Source organism: Solanum lycopersicum, chromosome 5 (genome assembly GCF_036512215.1).
Source record: "Solanum lycopersicum chromosome 5, SLM_r2.1".
Classification (NCBI taxonomy): Eukaryota; Viridiplantae; Streptophyta; class Magnoliopsida; order Solanales; family Solanaceae; genus Solanum; species Solanum lycopersicum.
Genome location: NC_090804.1, coordinates 64,709,139 through 64,735,837, shown reverse-complemented (window position 1 = coordinate 64,735,837; position 26,699 = coordinate 64,709,139). Strand labels below are relative to the sequence as shown.

The 26,699-nt window shown below is 33.4% G+C and overlaps 2 protein-coding genes and 1 non-coding gene across 8 annotated transcripts; 1 reads left to right on the top strand and 2 right to left on the bottom strand.

Annotated features, from left to right (window-relative positions):
- Window positions 1–623: 623 nt before the first annotated feature.
- On the bottom strand, window positions 624–10,618 carry LOC101261624 (tRNA threonylcarbamoyladenosine dehydratase). 6 transcript variants are annotated; one of them, XM_010323184.4, is made up of 13 exons: window positions 10,256–10,606; window positions 9,049–9,092; window positions 8,882–8,960; window positions 7,895–8,042; window positions 6,358–6,570; window positions 5,429–5,563; window positions 4,747–4,881; window positions 4,331–4,546; window positions 3,406–3,530; window positions 2,622–2,679; window positions 2,240–2,405; window positions 2,063–2,137; window positions 624–1,939 (listed from the first exon to the last, which is right to left on the bottom strand). In XM_010323184.4, exons 1-11 carry the CDS (start codon window positions 10,366–10,368, stop codon window positions 2,295–2,297), a joined length of 1,377 nt encoding a protein of 458 aa, XP_010321486.1. In that variant the 5' UTR covers window positions 10,369–10,606; the 3' UTR covers window positions 624–1,939; window positions 2,063–2,137; window positions 2,240–2,294. The 6 variants fall into 6 exon arrangements, with proteins under 6 accessions (XP_010321486.1, XP_069154278.1, XP_069154277.1 ...); XM_069298177.1 differs by having other exon boundaries at window positions 9,049–9,089; window positions 10,256–10,541; XM_069298176.1 differs by having other exon boundaries at window positions 624–2,137; window positions 10,256–10,618.
- On the bottom strand, window positions 1,290–1,385 carry MIR10528 (microRNA MIR10528). Its single transcript, NR_161755.1, has one exon. It is a non-coding gene; the product is annotated as a microRNA MIR10528 (primary transcript).
- Window positions 10,619–13,253: 2,635 nt separating the features above from the next.
- LOC101261922 (potassium channel SKOR-like) lies at window positions 13,254–26,229 on the top strand. The gene is made up of 13 exons (XM_004239989.5): window positions 13,254–15,027; window positions 17,160–17,384; window positions 17,635–17,698; window positions 18,011–18,350; window positions 19,812–20,107; window positions 20,852–20,932; window positions 21,470–21,568; window positions 21,944–22,165; window positions 22,364–22,546; window positions 22,998–23,073; window positions 23,152–23,446; window positions 25,174–25,295; window positions 25,676–26,229. The coding sequence occupies exons 1-13, from the start codon at window positions 14,798–14,800 to the stop codon at window positions 25,915–25,917; spliced, it is 2,475 nt and encodes an 824-aa protein (XP_004240037.1). The 5' UTR covers window positions 13,254–14,797; the 3' UTR covers window positions 25,918–26,229.
- Window positions 26,230–26,699: the final 470 nt, after the last annotated feature.

Sequence of the window (26,699 nt, the reverse complement as noted above, 5' to 3'; positions counted from 1 at the left end):
ACAAACTTAAAAAGTATACATTGCAAAATTCAAATATTTTATGACTCTTCTAATCCATATATCTTGTTCTCTTTTCATATTTGTTCCATCAACATTTTCAATTTTTCATGAGAAAGATATTTTAGACAACAATCTTGACATTCGAGTAGAAAAGTTCGAAATGAAATTGCTTTAATGTGGCCCTAAAGCTTTTTTCCTATTTTTAAGGGGTAGGGTTCTCCCCACGAGACATATGGTCCCAAGTAATACAGATTTGTGACGTATAGGACCAATTAACAAGGAAAGCAATCTATTGTTTTTTCCGTTTAGAGGCTCACTCAAACTCGAGAAGACGTTTAGTTAAAAATGATTGAGACAATCAAAATGTTGAAAGCAAATGACAGCTTGCTACTCATAAATTTGAATACAACAGTGACACATACTTAACAAAAACCCTACCTTAAAAGCCATCACATGAACAATATGAAACAAGGTATTGGTCCCAAGTAACAAATAGGTACTTCATTGTTTGACAACATATCTCACAAACTTCCATTCCTCTCTGTGCACTCACTAGGGCTTTGTAAAGACAACCATGATTTAGCCAATCGAATAAGATATTCGCGATCAAGAAGTGTACTCAATTTTCTTTAAAATAAATCCTTAAAAATGAGTAAAGAAAAGGGTCTAAATGCAACAAGAAATAGGTCTGAGATCTTTATGAGCATAGTCACTCAGAATCATTACTTTCCTTGACTCTCATATTTGCAAGGATATCCATACAAGAATAGTTAAAAACATGAACCAACTTCATACTAATTAAGCTTCTGTAATGAAAGGAAACAATCCTCAAAATTAAAGACAATTGCAAAGAGTTACAAGTTCTTGATTTTAGGAGATAATCACCTCAATGACACATTCCTCATGTGGTTGGAATTTTGCAAGTTTTAAACTTGCAATCAAATAAACTGCATGGATCCATTAGAACTTCAAAAAATTGACAACATGCCCCCCCACTTTCGAATCTTAAATCTATCTTACATGTCTTCTCGGAGAACTTACCTACGAGTTTGTTTCAACATTTGAAAGTGATGTCAAATTGATCAAATAATGAAGTACTAGAACATCTTTATCTTGGAGAAGGATATTACCAAAAATTAGATAACAGTTGTAAGCAGGAGCCTGGAGCTTGAACTTGTTAGAATTTTTGACTGCTTAAACCAATATTTTGATCTTTTAAGAAACAAATTTGAGGGCATATTCCAAGCATTATGGGAGATCTTATGGCAATTCACACGTTGAACTTATCTCATAGTGAATTGCAAGGTCATATACCATCATCACTCCGAGATTTAACCTCAATTTGAGTTTCCAAGTGTTGATGGTATATGACATTGCATTCATTATGAGATATATTCAACGTGTGAATTACAATAACATTTCCCATAATACTTGACATATGCCCTACAAATCTGTTACTTGAAAGATCAATATTGATGCAAGCCGTCAAAATTATGACAAAATTCAAGCTCAAGACCCTTGGTTGCAACTGCTGTCCAAACTTGGTAATTTCCTTCTCCGAGATATTTTAGTAATTTCCTTGCCTAATCAACTGACCTCATAGCTTTCAAATGTTGGAACAAACTCGTTGGTAAGTTTCCCAAAAAGATATTGTAAGATAGATCTACAATTCGAAGTTGGGGAAACATATTTTCAATTCTTGAAGTTTTTAATGGATCTACACAAATTATTTGATCTCAAACCTAAACCTTGCAGCTCTGGCTGAGTTCCCAATCACACGAGGAATGTGCCGTTAAAGTGTTGTCTCCTAAATCAAGAACTTGCAACTCTTCAAAGTTGGCCTTCGTTTTGAGGATTGACATTTGAAATTTCAGACAGATACCAAAAATAGAAGTGTTGAAATAATTCTATGTCCCACATTTCCATCACTCCAACCCCTCTGCAACAACAAAAAGAAATCCCTAGCTAAGCTTTTGATATGGTCAAAGTGTTCAGCTACTTCCAAGTTGTTTGCTCCTTAAAGTATTCTAAATATCATCACGAAAGAAACGAGGCTCAAAACCTTGATGATTTCCACTTCAGACAGCTTTTAAGTTTTACTTCTGCGTGTGGGTGATTTTCAGGTTTCCTAATGCACCTGAGAAACAAAATTGTGCTACATTGACGTCTTGGGCATTGTGAGACAAGAACTTACTGGCAAAGGGAGCCAAGTGAAATGTTACCATCCAAGCATAAATACCTGAAATGAATCTCAAATCAGACTGCTCTTATAGCTGGTGGGATACGTATGTCTCTTAAAAGCCAAACTCCAGTTCTGCTCGCTTCAGCACAGTTGTCACCCTAACAAAAAAATCTGGTTCTTCTTCCTTTATATCTTCCAGTGACCTTGACTCGTGTTCGTCAGCCTAGAACCAGAGAACAGTAAAAGGGAACTGTCAGTTTATATTACAGAAAAAATCTTAACAGTTCCATTAAACATCAAGAACCTCCTTTGTGTATCCAGTTTCACAAGCCATTTTGTGAAATACGCAATAAAAGTTAAGAGAATTTCTTCATGACACCAACATCTTGAATGTTTTAGTCTACTATCACATGAAGTAAATATGAATCAAGAAGCATACCTCCTTGAATCTTAGCAGGATTAGATTTGAAACTGAGGCAGGCTTTGTTTTATCCCACCTACAAAGGTATCAAGCAAGCAATGCACTGTGCGTTGAGAGGCAGAAAGATACAGACATTGCTAAATTTAAATAGTTACGGCGACCACTTCACAAAATGATGCTTAAATAATTCTCTGCAATGACAGAGCATCTGGAAAGAAAATAGTAATCATGAATTTTACAAGGTGAAAATGTCAATGATCACATAAGATCAAGTTAAAAATAGCTACTTCAAGCAAAAAATTAGCAACTACCATGCATACACCTGCATTGAGTGGATAATATTTGTTAAACATATTTTGTGTGGTCCACTTGACCAATATACATCTTGTATTCAGGATTTCCCATTTTCAGTTTAGTGGAAAATATTTATTAGTTACTCATGAAAAGAAAGAAGAAATAGTATGTGTACTATGTGACAATCTTATATTAGACTAATGGTTTTCACTTTAGGGCATATTAATAAAAGAAATTGGCAAGTTGTATCCTCCATAATCATGAATATCACATTTCACAAAGTGATAAAGTGACTGGGCGTATAGATACGATTGGATGTCCTTTCTAAAGAAACATGTGTTTCTACTTTCTACTTCTGGTATACTACTTGTATATGGGGTTTCATTACCCCAAATTACATATTACATTATCAAGGGAAAAAAATATTACGAGGCAGTCTTTTTTGACATAGTTGAAATACTGAAGCGAACACATGTTCATTGCATCAAATTAGGCATCGCATACATACCTCACAAGCATCAACTCATTCACTGAACGCCACATTGCTCGCCCTACATCTTTAATGGATAGGTCCCTTGCACTTCTCCCATGCCACAACTCTTTGGCAATGTACACAACTTCTTCAACATCTACCTTTAAGAGTGAAAAAACAGGGATGAAAATGTGTTTCACAATACTTGCTAACAAAAACTGAAATAGCATGCAAGAGAAAATTGAAAAAATGAATATCTATTTTACTGATCAAAATCTACTAAGAGGACCCTCAGTATATTCAGATCTTCCATCCGACTATTGCTCAGCTATCATCATTAAGGTCAAGAGTGGCACTTAAGGACAACTAACATGTCTAATCCCACACCTCTACGACATGGGCCTCGATTTATTACGTGCCTAAGACTCGCATATAAAAGGATATGGAAGTATCTGCAAGCAATCAAGGAAACAAGACAAACTCAAGGAAACTGCTACAGGAAGCTTCCATCCACACGAGAGCTAATCTCTGATATGAGACTTGATTCTATAATACCTCATTTTTCTGGTCCGCGGGGAGAAGGGGACAGCTTAAAAAGACGTGCAACCGCCACTGGATTAGATATTGCATAATATGCTCTAGCGTTGTAGAATTGCTAAGAAGAAAATAGATTAGGCATACAGTCACATACAGCACACACACCGTCCAGGACCCAAAAAAAAAGATAAAAATTGTAGGACTATATATATAATATTATAAGAACTTCACATACTTTGACATCAGGTTCTGTTTTAATGCTATCAGTCTGCAGTTTAATTCCTTTATGATACAAATAGCCATGTTTGCCTCGACAAACAATGTCCCATAAAAAGAAAAAATAAAATCTGAGAATTAACATTGAAGATCCTAACTTGATGACTTCAAGCAAGTAAATATAAAGTGCAAGTTCAGGACTTAGTACCTCCACTTGCATGGATGTACCATATAGCAACTCTTCATGCTCAATAAGGCGTTGATGGAGGATTTCGTAGTGATCCGTATCAAAATTCACCACTGGTTCCATATGGACTTGCAATCCAGCTAACTGAGTTGCAACATAGGAAGCCATGACTTGCCCAAAAATTGCAGGTATAGTCCCCAGAACTGGAATGATCCGGACCCTAAATCCAGGCACTATCTGATATCCACATTGTAAATTTTAGATAATGCTCAATGAGTAATTTATTAAGATTAAGATATGAATATTATGTAACATGTAGTAGGAAAGAGTGACTCCTTATACAGTTTAAAGTTTAGTGAAATGCATCTATTCTCATAACGTCTTTATAAATTATAGCAATTGCCAAATTTAGCAGTTCAAAAAGGTTAAATTCTTACTTGGTAATCTGAAGGATTTTCTTCTTCTCCGCTTGGCCCTTTAAAGGGAAGCAACTTTGCCTTTGGTTTCTCAAGAGAAAATACCACAGGAATGCCACCATCAATACCATGATCTTTTCTCAGACGATGTCTTACCTGCTCATTTAGTTTTCCAAGTAATTCAACTCAAAGTGAAATAGAGTATTACTAAAACTATATTTTCCATTTGTTATGCATGGTCCAACTGTAATTCCTGAATATTCCTATGATTGAAAAAGTCGTTAAGATTCTGTTCACTTAACAAAAATTGACAGCATGTAGCCCAGGTTAAAAATGCGAGATCAAGTATGTTTTATGTATCGGTTTTAAAGTGAATGAACTATCAGGGTAGACTATTATTACAAGCTTTAAGAAACCATCCAAAATCTGTAGTAGTCCCATCACGGGAGAGATCTATATCCTCAAACATAAGAATAGTAGAAGTGTTTTAGGCTTTTAGCACTATCCAGTAAGCCAAGTGATTTCATAAGATGCTCATTTAGCTTCACTAAATCAAAATTATCTATTATATAATCTGGTGGATAAAGGAAGCCGACGCTCATTTCAACAAAAAAATTCAATCAATCATAGTACGTAGAGCTAAAAATCTGAAGATACCACATGCTGCATGTATAGTGCGATAAAGCTCCACAAAATTACTTACAGATCGAGATAGAGGGTCATTGGTAGACTCTCTTAAGTCAGCCACGCGAATTCTTGTTGGATCAGCCCTTGCGCCAGCTCCAGTTGCAGATAAAACTTTCAAACCTCTTCGAACACATGCAGCGAGAAGTGCCACCTACAAAGTATTTACATAGCAATAATTCCTAACTGAAGAAGATTCAAAAGGTATTGCATAGAGCCCTAACTAATTAGAAATAAGTACTAAAGTAGTCATGCCCTTGATTTAATCATTCCATTGAAAGCTTTAGCATAATTGCATCACACAGTTGTTTTCTCAAATACCTACCGGACAGAAGATAAAGAAACTAACAATTTCCACTGGGAAGTGCATAAACCAATATTCGCAAGTGCCAAGCTCTTCTCTATTTTTCAAGAATTCAAAATGTCGGTGTGAAAGAAACTCATGGTTTAATGGAGATCATATGATTTAATCCAAATAAACAATGGGCTTGCTAAAATTTCAAAACTAGTTCCAACTTGTTACTGGACTCAATGGACTCCATTCACTCTGGAAAATCATCAATAGAGAAGTTGCTCTAACAGAAGAAAGAACGTTGAAGTTGCTCTAACAGAAGAAAGAACGTTAAGATCAACCTTACTAGCTACCTACAATGTTTTAAAAAACAGAGAACATGGAAAAAAAATTATCATCCATTTCCACAAGGGAAGAAGGAGGTCATGAAGACAAAAACTAAAGTATGTTCTAATTTAATTAAAGAACATAAGAAAATAAATCAAGGCAGCTAGGAAATGAGGCAATAAAACCTGAAAAAATGACGATTTATTCAACTCACCATGCAGGTTCTCAAGATTATAATAGGCCAGTAATGGTATATTGTACTTCATTAATTGTTCTCGTTTCAGCGAGATAGAGAAATTGTTACATAAAAGGAGCAGCAGCAAGCCTACCTTTGTGTCGATATTATCAATGCAATCAAGGACAAAATCAGGGTGGCCAGACAGAATTTCTTCTTCAGACGATGAATCATATAAGATAACTTTAGCATCTATGTGGCACTCTGGAAAAATTGATTGGAAGTGCTTCTTGAGGCACAAGGCTTTTGAGGTACCAACATCTTCTCTTGTGGCAACAGCATGTCTATTTAATGAGGAGACCGACACCTTCAACATAATTAGCAGATATCAGATATTCACAAATATAGAGGTAACATTTCTTTTAAGGAACTTATATCGCTAAAGCAAATCATGCCTCATAATGGCCCTTCAACTGCATGGAGGAGATAACATTCATTCTTTTCCACGAAGACTTCTTTTTTCATTCCCTTTTTATTTTCTCGATAGAGTAAAGGGTTTCATTGCTAAACATCCCATTGATGCGAGCAAAATACAAAATACAGCTAGTTCCCTGGGCCCAAAGACTTTGATTTTTTTACCACTAGCATTACAACATAGTCTCCACAGAATAGCCTAATCACATTACCATAAGATGACACAATCTACAACTTAGTTCAATTTTAAGTACCTAAAATTGAAGGTTTAAATGAACAGTAATGCGACTTTCTATACCCCCTTTAATATCAGGCAATGCCAGCTTGTCCTACTCGCAATTAAGTTAAACTACAACAAAGTGGAATGGTTTTAAATATTTTTTGATATGCCTTGTCCTATTCTAAATATAGAGGCACTTAGTATTAACTGAGTACCATATGCAATATCCCAAGGATTCCATATCTTTGTAAGTTCCTTGCATTGCAATAATATGCAAATTAGACATATATTTAGACATCCAAGACATCTCTTTAGCAAACATGAAGAATTATATGAGAGAATATAGCAGCTTAAAGGGAGCTAAGAAAAAGATTCATTAGATTCCACTTCCATACTACTACAAGAAACAACTACCTTAACTCCCAAACTAGAACTATCAATAGTGCAGAATAGGTGTCCTTGATGAATAGCCTCCACATCAATGCCAATATCCATACCATATAGATCAACTTTAGATGGAAAACAAAAAGGAAATATCAACATTAGAAGATGTATACTCACCCCCCCCCCCTTTTTTTTCTTCCTAGTCATGCACACGAGCAAGAAGTCTAACTTCAAGGATCAAATGATCAGGTATGATACTATGGAATACAATTTGACTTAAATTTTTCATCATTATTGTTAATTATAGTATCCAAGTCTCTAGTAGAATGTCAATAATCTATAGTTCTTGTAGTTCAATAACTATATGATGCATCTCTAAATTTTAGGCAAAGGAAAAAGGTGATTAAAATCTGAAATTTCATGTTGTCGACTTTGATCCTGCTTTAACGAATAAGGAATGGTGTAAGGAGGAAGGGAACGTTGTAAAATGAAACAGGATAAGGGACAACCAAACATGTGGATACATTAGAATATTTTGTGACAAAAAAATATAACTAGCAAGAGATTTAGGCAGAGTAATATATAAGTGAATCAAATTGCCTTTAAAGACTACCTGATCGAAATCCACAAGAAGTAACCTACCAACTCCTGACCTCAGAAGCATGGATGCAGCATGACTTCCAACTCCTCCAAGACCAATTACCACAACATATGATGCAGTCACTTTCTGTTGGGCTTCAAGGCCAAAAAACTGTATATTCCTAAGAGGCCAGAGAAGAGTACAAAAATTAAGAGCAAAAATGTAAGTGTCACCATAACCACCAGTCATTAGCGCAATGTCTCAAATGGAAACAACGTCTTGCATGAATGTATAGAGTTGTAAGTGAGTTTTGTTCGTCAAAAGAGCAAGGGCTTAAGTTCAGCCTATTTATTCATCACACGAGTTGACCCCAAGCTCTCTGAGAGACTGAAATCACACATAAAACAAGTCGAGCTTTGGATAAACTTATAAGCTCACTTGTTCATGAATAATTTATTAACAATACCTCAGTAAATATTCATGTCAACTGAAATGAATTATTTTAGTAGATCCTCTATATTCAAGAATCAAATCTAAGGATAAAAATAGAAAAAAGTACATTCAACTCTCAGTACCCCAATATCTCCATTCTTCCCTACTTCGCATATCATACATACGCCTAAAGAAAATCAACAACCGAGAGAATGATGGTGCAGAAAAGAAAGAAAATGGACGCAACAAGCAAATAGTGATCTCTGTTTTCAATTCTGAGGAAGGCTATATTTTGAATGTCACATCATGAAGCCCATTAGAGCAAAATGCCAAAACATGGCAAGGTTTCTCTCGCTACATCATGTATGATATAGAGCTATTCTTCCTATCCTCTATGCAGTAGATATAGGTATTTTTCCAAGGATATTTCACTTGAACAATCTTAGAAGAGACTGGAAAACAGTTCTCTATTGCTGCAATTGCCATTTATTGGCTTGGTCACAGATAGTTTCTTCCTTGTACTCCTTTCCTCATTATTAAAATCTTCTTGCCTTAATATAATTAAAAAGAAAAAGAAAGAAGTATTACCTGGTCAGTTGTTCAGAAACTACTTCATCAGTGAACGGGTTTGGAGTAGCCAATCCATTACATTTGGATCCAGAAAGCCCTGATGAGAATCAACGTTAAACCAAATAGAACATAAATGATAATACCAAGAAAACATAAGCTTCAAACCAAAGTGAACAGAGATGTACCATTTGATTGTACTGCCTCACTTGTATACCCTTTTCCAACACTTCTGCGAAATAAAGTTACAGTCTTGTCAGATTTCAACTTCCAGCTTCTTAAGTAGAAAAGACCATGTGCAAGACAATTAAAATATGTTTAAAAGATTCTAACTTCATCAATTGCCGAAGTCTTCTCTTTATCTGACAGAGGTGAATCAAGCAGTAAAAAGATTCTAACTTCATCTACAACAGGGGGGTGGGAAGGGTGGGATGTAGGCTAACTTTACCCCAACCTTTGTAGGGGTAGAGAGGTTGATTTTGATACACTCCGCTCAAGAAAAGCATTTTTTCAAAAATATGCTTGAAAAAACAACATAACCAGTGTAATCCATAAATGGAGTCTGTAGAGGGTAGAGTGCAAAAGGTTGCTTATGTTAGACCCTCGATTTTAAATAAACATTTCCAAAAGCAGTTTAAGAAGTAAAAACAACGAAATGATAGAAAGCTATACTCAACATACCAAGTAAAGAACTGAAACGACGACGAAATAATGTGATATCTGAAGCACAAAAAATCACAGGTGATAACCAAAACCAAAAAAACAAGAAACTGTATGAACAGTGCTAACACCCATTGGTGAAAGTCCTAGTACAATAAGCCTAACCCACAGGAAAGCAGAGAGCGCTCAACTACCAATTAACCTTCTATCCTAATCCACGACCTCCAAACCCTCCTATTCAATAAAAGATTCCAACTTCATCAGTTGCCGAAAACATCCCTCTTTCTTACAAAAGAAAATCCAGTGTTAAAACTATTCTAACTTCAACAGTTGCTTATAAATTCTCCCTCTTCCTTACAAATGCAGATTCATAATTTAAAAGATTCTAACTTCATTAGTTGCCGAAAAACTCCCTCTTTTTTACAAAAGCAAATCCAGTGTTAAAAAATTCTAAACTTCAACAGTTGCTTAAATTTTCCCTCTTTCTTACAAATGTGAATTCATAATTTAAAAGATTCTAACTTTCTCAGTTAGAGAATGATTTCCTCTTTCTTACTAGACGAATCCAGAACTTTAAGCCAGTAAGCTACAGGCGCACAGTACAACCGTATGCACTACTTCTTTTGAGCAATACACTCCAATTATTCGTTTAAATCTACTACATAATTTCAAAATACTACTGCTAAATTAAAATATTGAAGAACTTAAAACTAATTTCTCTGAGTAAGAAATTACTGGTTGTTTATTGGCAGTGGATCGGAAAGAAGCTTTGAGATAGCAATTGTAGCAGCAGAACCCAATAGAGCTCCAGCTCCGATGAATGCTAAAATCTTAACTTTCTCTTCCATCTTCGTTCCCGGACCCCAGCAGCCACCTTCACTCTACTGGTGGCCAAAAATTTAGGTTAAACCAGAGAAGAAGAGAAGCATATGATTTGGATTTTGGATAGATAAGGTAGCTAGAGATGACCGACAAAGCCCAATTGGGCCCTGAAGAAATGGGTTTACTGTACATGGGCAACAAGGCAAAAGAAAATGTGAAGTTTCCTCTATATACTCACCATGCGTTTGGTGATACATTCAAAATATTTTTCGAATCGAAGTTGAAGATAGAGTTATCGTACTTTTTGATAGTAGCTTTTACTCTTTTTTTTTAGATTTATCATTTAAATTGTTGATGTGTGATGCTACGTAACGATGGAGAATGATACGATCTATTGAAATATTGTATTTATTAAAACAATACATTGTGATACAATACAAGATAGTAATATAATTTGTTACAAAACCATACGTAATAACCATTCAAACAAAGTGTTAATATACTTAAATAAAGCTTTAAATTTGACATGTAATTCCTAGTTAGATTTGAAATTTTTCATAATCCAACATTAATTTTCTAAATAAAGTGGAAATTTATTCCCAAGGAACAGAATATATTGTATGGTCATTTTGCAGTTTTGGTTTTTTTTATTTTATTTTATAGAGAAGAGTTAATAAAATTACAACAAGAAGATTTGTATATAAATTAGTCTAGTTCCAAAATAAAATTAAAAAATTGTATAAAATGTAATTATGTTGTGACAAGATTTACATTATTATATTAAGAAAAATAGTTACAAATAATAATATTGTAGTTATTATATATCTTCCCAATGCCACTTGGGAAAAGATGATATCACAACTTGTATGAAATTTCACAGTTTACATGAAAAAAGGGAAGTACCTTTTGAGCATTTAAATTTGCAGGAGGCTCATGCTAAAAGGAGATAAAGTGATGATAAAACTATTTTACATTTTACACACACCAAATTTGTATTGTAATTGTGATCTTGACAAAAGCCTTTTTGATAGTTGTCTTTCAATGTGTGAGTTTTACACTTTTGTGAATCTTTAATTAGTATGTAGCATGTATATATATATATATATATATAGATATTAAACTTTTTTATTTTAATCGTTAAAAGTAATTAAAATAAAACTATATAGACAGTATTAGTTAATCATGTTAAGTGACAAAAATATACATGTATGAAAGATGAACACCTTTTCTTCGGAAAATTATGTACTATATAGCTAATAAAATATTTTTTTATGTATGTATTACATATTGACACCGTTGATTTCTACGTGATTTTATTTCTTTATATTTTAATATCTGTTGGTCGAAATTTTAATTCCATATTCGTTTCAGAGCTGTGATATGCCATATCAATGATTCAAAATGATTATACAAGTAAGTCTAAGGAGAAACATGGTCATTGTGGTGTCTCATAATCTTATTATTAATATAATACTAATATAATATAAAATAAGTGATCTAATATTTCCCAATATAATAAAAACCTCTTTGAACATCTGTCAGATCTTATTTGAGCCAAAAAGGCAAACGAAAAAAGTCAACATCTAGGTGCTTAATAGTTAGCCTACAATTTTATTTCATCGATATTTTTCTTTATAATAATAGTATGTTCGGATTAATTTACATATATTTTAATAAAATTTATCATTTATTTTTCTTTAGAACGATCCAATTGAATACCGGTTCAAACCTTCATAGTGGAGAATTATTTTCATAGTTTGGATTTGTCAAAAAATATTACGATTAACATTTCTTCTATCTCATTTTATATGTCACCTTTCGATTTTCAAGAGTCACATAAATTTATTTTTGATTGTAATTTTTTTATAGATCTTTTAAACATTTTGAATTATAGTACTTTTTACGTGGTTTACAAATATATAAATTTCATTTCAAAAGATTGAAGATTCCATACATGAATTTTCGATCAAACTTAAGTTGTTTGACTCTAGAAACATAAAAGGTGTCGTATCAATTGGGACAGAAGGGAGTAGTATATAATAAAGAAATGGGAAATGTAATTATATTGTCATCTTATGTAGTTGTTGATAACCATATATATCAAAATGTACACGTATCATAATGTTTGGTATACATATCAAGAAGTTGACTTGAAGGTATAAACAAGGTTTGCCGCATATTAAGATAGGCCAAAAATATTAAATAAAATAAAAAAAAAACATCCCTTGAAAGTGATTTATAATTAATTAGCTAGTTAAAGGTTATAAGAGCACGTAATGCCATCCTAAAATGAACTGGCTTTAAAATATTGTGGAATATGTTACTCATGAGTCGTCATGACATATATCATTAGGGCCAGCGGATTTAGACGGTTGGTTATAAATTTATAAAAAATAAATAATTTTTTCAATGGTTATATTTAGGAATTTATTAAAGTATATGGTTGTGAATTTTATTAGTATTATAGTACTAACAATTTAAAGGTTATTATTAGAACTTATAAATTTTAAATTTATATTTGCTTCGATAAATTAAGTAGTAGATTTTTTATTGATGATGGGACATTTCTGCTAATATAATTTAGCAAGAATCACGTTATGGGACCAATTAATTGTTTGTTAATCACACAAATCATGGAAAACTTGGTTTGCAATTTAGACAGCAGCCAATGTGATTATGTTTGTTGTACTCCACAAAAATGGTTGGTTAAACATGTCATCTTCGAAATAGAGTCTCAAGTTTGAAATTATTTTGTATACTTTTTCGATTAAGTTTATTTTATGAGATATTTTTAGTGTGAATTTTTTATGTGATTTATAAGTTAATGTATTGGAGTAAAGTTTACCTTATGTGTATGAACACATTCAAAAAAGTAACAACTAAAGATTCATCTATCAACAATTCATTAAAAAAAAAAAGTACTATTCCACAATCTCAATTGTCGATTGTGAAATTAGTTTTGAATAAATTTGGATCTAGAAATAACTTATATTCTTTATTACATTAATCTCCAAATATAAAAACTAATATACTTTATTTAAGAGTTAAGACATAGTAATAATTTAGTAGATAAAAATGTAACATGTCTAACAGTTAGTTTAAACTTTTAATGAGGTGATTATACAGATTTAATTATCAATTATGTAAATCATTCTTGTAAAATATATTAGATCATTTAAAAAATAATTATAAGTAAATTATTATCATTAGCAGCCAGGGCAAATGTTACATTGATGACTTGATGGAATACATATATTTAATTTATACATCTACGTTTTCCAGTATAATATTTTAATTTTTACGTCCAATTAAATCTTGGACACATAAAATATGAAAGACACTTGTATTATTTTATTTTTCCATGAGTAAAAATGTATTGCTTATTACATCACTTTAGCTACAATCTTACAACTGTATGGTATAAACGTAACGGCAACCAATATTTAATTTAATACTTAGCTTAGATTATTTAATAACGCATAGATAAAATTAAATAATGACATGACATAATTAATATGTTCTCTAACTTTGGGCTATATTCACGTCCTTCAAAATCAAATATTTAAATTTATTTGTATAAAATTATATGATAATAATACAATTTCTTATGAAAGATAAGTTGTAATGTACAGCTAAAATATTTATCTTATGCATTTAAATTTGATATCAAATTAAAGGGTATATTTATATTGTGTATAAAATAATTGCGGAAGAGTTTGAGTTTCATATAAATACCTTCCCTCCTCTTCTCCAGAAAGTTCACCATCTGATAAATCTTCCTCTGGATCTCAGCTTTCTCTATCCGATAGCTATGGATTTGACAGATTTCAGTTGAACTTTCTCGTAAAATCAACATCTTCGAATTGTTCTTCAGTATATTTCTCTGTCTCTTTAGCTACTGCCGATTCATTCAAACATTGAAGAACATTCCAGAAGTTCAATACAAGGAAGCTAATATATCAGTCAAACGGATTTGACATTGCTGAGAAAATTCCGTTATCATGCAGAAATAGAGAATCAATCAAAATGAGCAAATTTCTCTGATGATTTTGTGTTTACTGTGTGAGAAGAACAGTAACGGATTCGAAGAAAATCGATTCAGTTTATGCATTCATTCACACAGAGAAATCAATCCAAATTAGCTTAACTTTTGAATTTTCCTGTTGAATTTGTGTTTTGTGTATGAAGAAGAAGAGTAACGGACAGAATGAGATACGAAGAAAATCGATTCAGCTTCTGCATACGCAACTGATAAATCAATCTAAACTAGCAGAACGTTCGAATTTTCTACAGTTCGATTTGCAGATAATCCATTCAGCTTATGCACACACTCAGAGAAATCAATCCAAATCAGCTTTAACTTCTGATGATTTTGTGTTTACTGCGTGAAGAAGAAGAGTAACGGACATTCGCATAGAGCGTGAGATCTGTGAATTTTACAGTGCGTTTGTGACGATGTCGATGAAGAGAGAATTACGAGAAGAGAGAAATGGAAGAGATTCACCAAAAGAGTATAAAATGGATGATTTGAGAGATAGTATGAAATCGTTGCGAAGTACCAGTCGATTGGCGATGATGGAAAACGAGCTAATTGCCGATTCAACTCCTTGGAGATTTAGCAGTGAAAACGTCCTCAATGGCCTCAGAGGCCTTTCTCAAGGTTTCGTCATTTATCCCGATGACAGGTACACTTCTAGCTTTCTCCTCCCATTAAAAATTGAATCATGAAGATAATTTTTTTTTCTATATTAAAAAGTAAATATAATTATGAAGGAGAAATGCAGTCGGACTTTTACAATACAAGAAATCGAACTCTTATTAATAATGAATAAGCTACATTTTAATAATTTTAGGTGAAATGAATTTCTCACATATAAAATTGATAAAGTTAAATTAATAAAATTAAAATACTCATATGTTTTCGTCTTATTTTAACTAATCATTTTAATTAAAATTTACTTTAAATAATTAATATTTAAATATCAAAGTGAAAATTGACAATACTTTTATTTTAACATTATAGAAACAGTTCTCGGGAGTTCTTAATTTTCAAAAAACATGTAACAATAAAAATAACTTAGTAAGGAGTATTATTATTTTTAAAAAATGCACAAGTATCTCATAGGCTATAATAGAAATCTCAGAGCACATCTTAATTACTCTAAGTTTTTATTATCTCCCTGAGGTTTTTTTTTTGTAATTTTATACATCTAGGATACTTCTGCATTTTCCATTATTATTTTTCAATAAATGTGAAAAGAACTAAAACATAGTTAGAATATAGTGCTTCCTCCGTTTAAAAAAGAATTTCCCTATTTCCTTTTTAGTTTGTTTTAAAAGAAGAATGACCCCCTTTTTTTTAGTCAACACTTTAACTTTCCACGTGGCATGTTTAAAACCACAAGATTAAAGGGCATTTTGGTATATTTGACATAACTTTAATTTAGAACCACAAGATTAAAAAGTTTTCAATCTTTTCTTGAACTCCATTCCAAGTCAAACTATGGGCCCGTTTGGATGAGTTTAATAAAAGTAGCTTTAAAAAAGTACTTTTGAAAGTGCTGAAACTTATTTTTAAAATAAGCAGTTATGTGTTTGGATAAAAGTGCTGAAGTTGTTATGCCAAACGTGAAAAGGGAAAAATGGAAGAAAGAGATGTTAGGATTATGTGAGTAATTTGGAGATTGTATAAAAATATTAAAGGCAAAAAGATAAAAATGTGGTCAACTTAAAACAGCTTATAAGCAAAAAAAAACACCCCTACCCCAACTTTTAACTTTTGGCTTAAAATAAGTTATTTTGAGTATTGTCAAATAGCTAAATAAATCAAAAATCAGCTTTTAAGTCAGTTTGACCAGCTTTTAAGCTGAGCCAAACAGACATCCTTTTTGAAACGAAGGAAGTACTATATATTAATTTATATAAATATATCTTATTATAGGAAGTTCTTACATAAATTAAAAGATGTAAATTGCAGACAGTAATGCTAAAATAATTTTACGTAAGAACTAGAGTAATAGTAGTAAATGTTTTCGGACATTCATTGGGTTGCCATTTTTGGCTATAGACCATGATTACAACTACTCACAATATTTCCTCTTTTTAAATTTACAATATAAATAAGTGATCTAACTGCGTAAGTTTAGTATGGTTGGTTTATACTTTACAAGTGGTCTGATTGAGTAAAAAGATCACAAGATTTATGGGTGAGAGATAAAAAGGAGCTGCAAGTGGGTTGACAGAATGGCAAGTGGGACGCATTGCTGCTTGGAGGTGGAACTATTAACTCGTTAAGTTCAACAATTTGAACTTAATGACTTTATAGTTCACTCTAGCTCTGTCGTACACGTTGATTGAACCAAGTTGTTCAATCTGTTCTATGTCTTCAGTTTCCTTAATCTTCAACAACAAATCACTAATGTTTACAAAATTCAAATTTGACAGAGAAATATATGATATTAAAGTAATAAAATTACAAGGTTTAACTTATTCATACTTATAACACATTTTTTTACAGTACAGATGCATATAATATGTAAAAGTTATCTTGTTTTTTGGACTATTATTTTTAATTGCGAGCATTTACTTATAGTTATCTATAAGGTAAAAATGTAAACTCATAAAGTTTAATGGATTGAATTGATCATAATTATGTATAAAAAATAAGTGACTTTTTCCTCTTTGTAATACTTCATTCATTGAAGAAAAGAAAAGCATATTTACTTGTATTATGATAGTTTTGTTGCTATAATCAATTGCTTTCTCAATCAATTATCTTTGATGTTCTAAAATTGATAATCTAGAAAACTTGATGCAGGTGGTACAAGCTATGGGATAAGTTTATCCTGATTTGGGCTATATATTCAACTTTTTTTACACCAATGGAGTTTGGATTCTTCAAAGGATTGCCCAGGAAACTATTTCTTTTAGACATTTGTGGTCAAATAGCTTTTCTTGTCGACATAGTCATACAATTTTTTGTAGCCTACAGAGACAGTCAGACATACAAGATGGTGTATAGGCGAACCCCTATTGCTCTCCGGTTAGTCCCCTTCTCCCTCTAAGTTCTACCTTACTATTTGCACAAGGGGGGCAGTGGCGGTACCTATGCAAGTTCGACAGAATCTAGTGTTTCAGGTCAAAATCTTTATATGCATGTAAAAGAGAAGTAGTATATATGAAGTACGATGTACATTTTGAAAAACACTCATCATCTAAATTCTGAATCCATCACGGAAGAGAATTGCAACAGAATGCCTTTAAGTAAGTTAGCTGAGCTTCTCTTTTTGCAGGTACTTGAAATCTCATTTTATCTTGGATGTGCTCAGTTGCATGCCGTGGGATAACATTTATAAGGTACTATATTCGCTCCTAAATCCTTTCTCCAACATCATGCTTTTAGAGTTAGTAGAATTACTTCATGCTTTTAATTTTGCAGCACAATTTAATCAATCAATCTTTTATTTAATTTGGAGATCTACCAAATCTTTTAGAACATGTAAAACAAACATCTATTTGGCAGTTAGGTGAGCATATGATATGATTAAAACAACGAGGAGTAATTAAACTAGTTTTGTGTGACTTTCATGCTTAGAGACCTAAAATGCTTGAATAAACTGATCCAAGTGATGCCATTTTTACTAACGCTGTCCCGTATCAAATATTCAGGCTTCTGGCAGAAAAGAAGGAGTGAGATACCTTTTATGGATTAGATTAAGCAGGGTGCGGAGGGTTACTGACTTTTTCCAGAAGATGGAGAAAGATATTCGGATCAATTATCTCTTCACTAGGATTGTAAAGCTTATCACTGTTGAACTTTATTGCACGCATACAGCAGCTTGCATCTTTTACTTTCTGGCAACTACTCTGCCTGAAGAGAAAGAAGGCTACACATGGATTGGTAGTTTGACCCTGGGAGATTACAGTTATTCACACTTTAGAGAGATTGATCTCTGGAGGCGGTACATCACTTCCCTGTACTTTGCAATTGTCACTATGGCAACTGTGGGTAGGTCGATTGCTCTCTTTCTAGTTTTTCTGGCATAATTATCTGAAAATATATATTCCAGTTCTATTGGAGATGAAATTAAAAGGCTGATCATATAGATGCAATCCACAATACACAAGTTATTACACAGGAGTAGACGATTCACCAGAATTTGTTGTTTTCCACCATAAAATGGATTGTCTTTTGTGACCGTTCGAGTCCACGATTTAAGTTGGGTACTGGTTTTTATGACTGGAATTTCTGCCCTCTCCTAGATATTTTTCTCAGCCTCATAGGATAACTTCTTTAAAAAAAAATAAAAAAATACTTCTTCCATTCTATATTGGGGTATCACAAAGGGAAGAGGCTTTGCTGTCAAGTTGTCTTTGCCCTTTTTTCCTTATACCTAAATGGAAGGCGCAGACATCTTGCCTGCCAAGATAATTCTTATTTTGTGTCATGTGATAAAAGTTGTCTCTAGATTTCATTTGGCAGTATAAAGTTCTCAAACCCAGAATTGAAATTCAAATTGGCATTCTATATCCAGGACTAGAACTGAAACCTATTCTTCCAATTTGTGTTCTTTTTTGTCTTCTGTAGACTAGAGTAAGTTCAGGATGTATAAATACCTGAATCAGATGTCTGAATAATAGAAATATCATGAGCTACAGGTCTGAAATAGTACAAACTACAAACTAATCATGAGGTGTGACTGGTAGTATGATGACAGTTTGACAAACACTGGTAGTGCTTGCTATATTAGGTGCATGTGATAGTTGGCTTTTCCATCTATTTTAATCCTCTAAAGTTAGGTCTAAGCTCTATATCCTTAGATTTTCCTAATAATTGCTCTTACCCATCTATTCCAAAACTTATGCATGTTTTGAGCTTATAAATGGAACTGAATACATGGCACTCACTCGATCTCAATCGCGTTTTAGAGATGTCCTGTTATCTTTTTATTTACAAATTATCAACTTGGCAGCTTAAAGATGAGTAGTCATAAATATTGAATAATTCACCGTGCACGTCAAGATATCACTAGTACCATGCGTGTGATATTTTCTACATTTCCTCCCTTGCATCAAAAAAAATATAAAAGAGAAAATAGGTAACAAAAGACTAGGAAGAGAGCACAGACGCTATTGAAGACGGATAGATATTCAGAAGGTTGGTGTTACTTTTACATTAGTTTTGGATTAACATAAAAATTCTCTTTTGGTGAAGAGACAAACAAACAAGAATGGTTCTTTTGGATGATGAAATTATTTTAACCATAAGAAATTAGTTGAGGTTGTATAAAAGAAGCAAGTTGTTTGTTTTGAAAGGGTACTCATGTGCTTCGAAGGAAGGTTAATTTTCCTTCTTCATGCTACTTACTATTTGACCATTCTCTTCGTAACTCGTGACATTCTTTTCATACCTTTTTTGGATATGTAATCACATCCTACTAATTTTAGAAGATGTCTTTCGGTCTCACAGGTTATGGTGACATACATGCAGTCAATCTGAGGGAAATGATATTTGTAATGGTTTATGTCTCTTTTGATATGATTCTTGGTGCTTACTTGATCGGTAACATGACAGCATTGATTGTCAAGGGATCAAAAACTGTGCGATACAGGGACAAAATGACAGATCTTATGAACTATATGAACAGAAATAGACTCGGAAGGGATATTCGTAGTCAAATTAAAGATCACTTGCGATTACAATATGAAAGCGCTTACACTGATGGAGCCGTTCTCCAGGACCTTCCCATCTCAATTCGTGCAAAGGTAAATAAACAAAAGGAAAAATAGTCATATGTGTGCAATTTGCTCTATATTCATTAAATTTCATATACTCTGGAACATTAGAATCAGCTGGTTTGAATTCTTTGAATTTTGTGGTTTCTCTTCTGTTTTCCTCAATTTATGGGGAGATATTTGGACCATAGGAGTTCATTACAAATTATTTTTCCTCTGTTTCTGATGGAAAGAATACTAGGCATGTATAGGAAGTGGTGGATCTATAATCTACACAAGGTGGGTTCTGAAATATAAATCTAAAAAAAGGTTCAAAAAATGTGTATGCATGTGACTGGGCAATTGTTACACCGTTAGTGCAGCTCACTATTTATGCTGCAAGGAATTTCGCCACAGTTCTTTAATTCTGTTGCAAGAGATCATTCATTGTCAAAACAATTATTTGGTTATGCAATTTGCGAAACTGTTAATAGGGTTTGAGCAGAAATTGATAGGTTTGCCAAACCCACAGAGCTCCTCTGGATCCGTCACAGGCTAGAAAACATCATGCATTGTGACTTTAAAAGAAGCAAGATCACTATGCATGGTTTTATTATGGGTGGGGTTTATTGACTTGGGAATTTATTTCATTGTCAAAAAGGACATTAAGCATCTTTTTTAACCCGTCAAAAGTTCGTATTCTTTCTTGCCTTATATTTTGACCTTTCCTTCTCATTGCTGATGCTTAAAACATTTTTCAGCAATATTGTAACAAACACTTCAACCTTTTTGCAGATATCCCAGACTTTATATCTGTCTTGCATTGAAAATATTCCTCTTTTCAGGGAGTGCTCCGCAGAATTCATAAGTCAAATTGTAAGTTTATCTTCTTTGTCAGTGATTATTTATTTAATCTCAAAACAGTGTTTGTATCCTTTTCCTGAAGAGGTTTGTTTCATTTTCACTCTGGTTGAAATCCATAATATATGAGATATTTTGTCACAAGCTCTAGAAACTGATGGCCAATAAATTCCTTATAAATTTCCTATACTGATCCTAATGAAGCAGGAAGCAAAATAGACGCACACTTAATGATTTTTACATTTTATACGAGGCACCCAAGGGCAGCAAGGTCAGGATCCTAGGGTGAGATCATACTTGTAGAAATGGTCCTTGGTAACTTATGGGTTTTTTCTGCATGTAGACATGATTTCTGCCTTATCAACGAGCATCGCCACAGACAGCTGAATTTAGAAATAATTCGTCATGCATGCTTCTTTTCTCCCTCTCTTAATGTATACCTTTGGATGCTTGCCTCCTCGCACCTTTCTGTTTGATTACGATTGGGCCCAATTAAAGAAAAAAAAAGTAAATATTAGTGCTGAGGAGCTAATTTTTGTGAAAAAATTTCAGGTAACTCGAGTGCATGAAGAATTTTTCCTCCCAGGAGAAGTGATCATGGAACAGGGGCATGTAGTGGACCAACTTTATTTTGTCTGTGATGGTGTGCTGGTAATTGTTTTACGTTATTATTGCTGCTCAGTGCTCAGCACTTTCTATCATGGCCTTTTATTTTATAATAAGCTTATAGTCATTTGTGGCTTAGAAAATGTATTTCCTGCCTTATATTAGAGGTTTTTAAACCTTTCTAATATCATAGTTTTGGATCGATTATGGACTTGGGTCTCTGACTGCAGCTAAGAAATTTTTGGACTGTGATGGTGTTATTATAAACTCTAGATAAGGAGAGAAAATACAATAAACATGTTTTCTAGTTTCGCATTGCTCCAAAACTTCTGCAAATCTTACAACTGCTGACTTATCAATTCATGTTTGACATCTAGCTATAGCTAATATGCGAGACTCATTGTGGTTATTTTGACTCAGGAAGAAGTTGGTATAGGAGAAGATGGGTCACAAGAGACAGTAGCACTTCTTGAACCTAATAGCTCGTTTGGAGAAATATCCATTCTTTGCAACATTCCACAGCCATATACTGTCCGTGTTAGTGAACTATGCAGACTCATACGGATTGATAAGCAATCATTTTCAAATATTTTGGAGATCTATTTTCATGATGGAAGAAGAATCTTGACGAACTTACTAGAGGTAATCACTCTTGGGCAGCATGCCGTTCTCCACTCATACTACCTATGGCTTCTGTTCTCTCTTTGTAGTAGTACAAAAATGGCTAGAAAAGTACATGTTCATGAATGTTAATTGTTCTTTTCTTTTTAAATATTAACATCTTTTTACATTAGAAGCACTTAATCACTCAAAAGGTCTAAAAGAGGTATTATCTGACAGGGAAAGGATCTTCGTGTGAAGCAACTGGAGTCAGATATAACATTCCATATTGGGAAACAAGAGGCTGAGCTTGCTTTGAAAGTGAATAGTGCAGCTTATCATGGTGATTTGCACCAGCTGAAGAGTCTGATTCGAGCTGGAGCTGATCCCAACAAGAAAGATTATGATGGAAGATCACCTCTGGTATTATTTTAGTTAATAGAAACAGAAGAGTTTTCTGGTTCATTACTTTTTGATATTTCAATGAGTTGCTTCGTTTAAAAAAAAAATATTCTCTGAGTAACTATTAAACTTTTCTGGAATCAAAGCCAATTGAGTGTTTACAGTTCATGAGTGGACCGTAACTCTTTGTTCATAATGAGTTGTTTGTTTTCCAAGCTCATAAATGTCTTCCTTGAGTGTGCAAATCTGTAAATCACGCAGCATAGTTTGGTAGGATTTATCAGTTGTAACAAATAAGGAATTCCAGATTGAAATTCTGCAGGTATTTTTCTGTTGAAGTTTCAGACACTGCTTCTATAAAAATATTGATTCTGTCTTTAAGAAAAATAACCAACTATAATAATTCTAAAAGAAGGCTGAATTTTTAAAAGAGTTGAAAAGTATTCCTAATCACTGCTTTGTTTATGAACAGCATCTTTCAGCATCCAGAGGATATGAAGACATCTCTATTTTCCTTATCAAAGAAGGTGTCGATTTCAATGCTTCAGGTAGGTATTAAAACCTGTACTTGACCGGTGAACTTCCTTGTTCTCAAATATTTATTAATAATGTTTTTTTCCAAGTAGACAACTTTGGAAACACACCGCTCTTTGAAGCTATCAAGAATGGACACGATCGTGTTGCTTCATTACTTGTTAAGGAAGGTGCCTTCTTGAAGATTGAAAATGCTGGTAGCTTCTTGTGCACATTGGTTACAAAAGGGGATTCAGATCTACTACGAAGGCTGTTGTCCAACGGTATTGATGCAAACTCCAAAGATTATGATCACCGAACACCGCTCCATGTAGCGGCTTCTCAAGGATTACTCGCAATGGCGAGATTGCTTCTGGGAGCTGGTGCTTCAGTTTTTTCAAAGGACAGGTACCAGTTAAATATATATTGCTATATTACTGTAGTCACTTCCTTAACAGTATGCAATCTTTACTTTAGAGAAAGCTACCTTTTGTCATAAACTTTAAAGTAGACTCATGTGCTTAACATGTCGGGAAACACAAAATTTACTTTATATTGTTGCTGTCAGTATGAGGGGAGTAACTTTTTTTCTTCTTGATGATTGTTGTGTGGGGTCCATTCCCATGTAGCAAACTTTGAATAGCTTTCTGCCAATTCCAAAGTTTGACAGATTTGATGCTGAATTATTTTTCAGCTTTACTTAATTTTCAATTATACCAAGAAATCTTCATAGGTGAAAAGGTTGAAACTTTGTGTTTTTTGTGATGTCACTGGCGACATCGGAGTAGATTTTCCTATAAATACAGAGCTCTTGCTCATTTAAAAAATGCACCAAAAAGAATTTCAAAAGAGAGAGAAGAGTGAGGCATCACAAAGGAAAATAATTTGTGAAGAAAAATAGAGAGTGTGAGCGATATTGTAGTGAGATGGAAAAATCAAAAGAGTGTTATTTCTTTTGAATGTATAGTGGTCTTTGGAGTTTTACTCAGACATACAAGTGTAAAATCCTTACTATAGTGATATTCGTTGCTCCTCTCGGGTCGTGGTTTTTCCCTTATTTAGGAGGGTTTCCACGTAAAATCTTGGTGTTATTATTTCTCTTTTATTCTCGTTGATTAACCGTATTGTTGTGTTCTGCATTTATTGCCTTTATTACCGCAAATATTATTTCTGTTACGGATTTATTCCCAACATGTTGAATCTTTCATCTGGGCGAAATGGATTAGGATTCATATAGCCAACCTCAATTAGTTTGGGATTAAGGCGTAACTACGTTCTAGAATCTTACATCCATTATCTTTGGACCTTCTTATTCTTATTCTTTTTTAAAATTCCATTTTGTGGTTGGAAGGTTTTCAACTTTTGTTTTTATCACATGTAACATTTATAAAGTTACAATCGTCCTTTTATGTATGATTATCCTGACAGCTAATATCTAACTTTTACTCTTGCTATTTTTGAATATAATACCCAATCGATTTGAAATCACATCAACACTTTGCTTAAGATTTTTAATCATGTGAGAAAGTTATCGATGTTCTTAAGTTAAATGGGGAAATAGATCTTTTCCCTTTACCTTTGGCATTTAAGAACGAAATGTTGAGAATATGAGGCCTCATGTAAAAAATGAATGCCTTCGGAATGAACTTCAGAATTTTCTCTCCAGTGAATTTGAAGTTGTACTAATTGCTTGTCCTATTTTTCCTGTCATCAACAAAATAAGATAGAGACGAATTAAGATGAGAATGACTTCTCAAATGTGAGAAGGTCCTACCACAATTTTCTTAGGTGAAACCTGTTCTTTTTTAAAAAAACTCGTTGATGACCTAGATGAGATTATTGTCAAGTCCGTCCTGGTTTAAGCTCAAAAATCAAAATGCCTTGAATCATACATGATCATTGATCACAGTAGTAGTTTTGTTTACATATCAAGATTATTTCATGCTTAGTCAATTCTTTTCTTGAACTTGGTGTAGTTTCTTTCCTTCAAGCTTTCAGGCTACTCGAGGTGTATTTAATCATCGTGGTTTCTCTTTCAAACCATTACACTTTACTAGCTGAATTGTGCATATCTGTACTCATTTTGAAAGTATGGCTAGCCGTTTAAATCTTAAAGGGAACTTGTTATGTTGCAGATGGGGAAATACTCCATTTGATGAAGCTAGACTAAGTGGAAACAATCAGTTGATCAAGCTTCTGGAAGAAGCAAAATCTGCTCAAACATCGGAAATCCACAGTGTTTCACACGAGATTTCAGGTATTGCAGAAGCAACACCATCACTTAAAGCAGTGGAATATATTTCTTTTTAGGAGATTAAAGTATACACCCTTTTGTGGCACCACTGCTTATTTTATCTGGGAGATTCCTTGCTCCACCTGCTTTCCCTTTACTAATGACCTATAAAAAATGCCAAGAAACAATAAAAAGTGACGCGAAGAGGAACAAGAAAAGCGTTAGCTTAATGTTCATTATTACCTGTAAGTCATCAATCCAAAACGAACAACGGGAGCTGTAACTTCTTTTCAACTTAAGTTCCTCATGTCACTAGCTAGATTGTTACTTATCACCAATTCTTAAAAGTATTATCTACTAAGCTGTTTCAAGCTTGCTAACCATATTATATCCGTGCATAACAGAAAAAATTCACCTGCGGAAGTGTACTGTATACCCTATCCACCCATGGGAGCCTAAGGACCTCAGGAAACATGGTGTTGTTTTATGGGTACCTACGAGTATGGAAGAGCTCGTTACTGCAGCTTCGGAACAACTCAACTTCTCATCAGGCTCTTGTATTTTATCAGAAGATGCAGGTAAAATTCTTGATATAGATATGATATCTGATGGTCAGAAGTTGTACTTGATCAGTGAAACAACTTGAGAATACCCTGTCTATACATAGTTACCCCGTTCAGCTTTGGGGTTTGTATATTTTGTCAACCTAGTTGAAGATGAAATAGAATATCTACTCACTTCTGCTGAGTGATGATATCGCAAAAAAGAAACGTTCCCACTGTAGCAATTTATGTTTCTCGACTCGAGCGTTGTTTGTAGTGATATGGTATTTGTACCTTGCAATATCAATTTCTGTTGTTGTAACCTGAAGTCTTAATTTTACTATAGAAGGCAGTTTTTGCGGCAGGATCTGCCGTTACTGCAGTATTTCAATATAGTTTTCAAAATCTTGAGCTGAGATTCCATATTCTATTGGCATTTCTATATCTACTCCAGTTGTCTAGATATCCTATATTGACTCTATTGAGGGTTTGCACATTGATTATTATAGTATCCACACTCTTAATTTGTTTGTGAACTGTGTTGCTTCTCACTTTTAGCTTCAATCCCAGATTTGATCTTTTTTGGCTCTTTTGGCTTTAAAGCACACTTCTCTAACTTTTGTTTAGAAGTGGTTTTGTCAAATTGCAATGACCTAATTAACCTATGTATCAAACTTCACATTTTCAATATGGGTGCTTCATCCATGAACGAGAAGATTTGGTCTTGTGGTCCTTTACGAATTTATTTTTAGCTTTACGTCCCTTTTTTACGAGAGATTTTCATTTTTACACATAAGAAAGATCTGAAAAGGTCAGTTTCTTCTATTTAATTTGTAAGTGGTGATAAGAGATCATTTCCTGGCGAGTTTCGATATGAAAGAGTAAA

Coding starts and splice junctions, on each gene's coding strand:
- LOC101261922 (XM_004239989.5), top strand. CDS start 14,798: ATGTCGATGAAGAGAGAATTACGAGAAGAGAGAAATGGAAGAGATTCA. Junction 22,166..22,363: donor TCTTGACGAACTTACTAGAG/GTAATCACTCTT, acceptor ATTATCTGACAG/GGAAAGGATCTTCGTGTGAA. Junction 22,547..22,997: donor ATGATGGAAGATCACCTCTG/GTATTATTTTAG, acceptor GTTTATGAACAG/CATCTTTCAGCATCCAGAGG.
- LOC101261624 (XM_069298176.1), bottom strand. CDS start 10,368: ATGGAAGAGAAAGTTAAGATTTTAGCATTCATCGGAGCTGGAGCTCTA. Junction 4,882..5,428: donor ATGACCCTCTATCTCGATCT/GTAAGTAATTTT, acceptor CTAAATGAGCAG/GTAAGACATCGTCTGAGAAA. Junction 2,406..2,621: donor TCCTGCTAAGATTCAAGGAG/GTATGCTTCTTG, acceptor CTCTGGTTCTAG/GCTGACGAACACGAGTCAAG.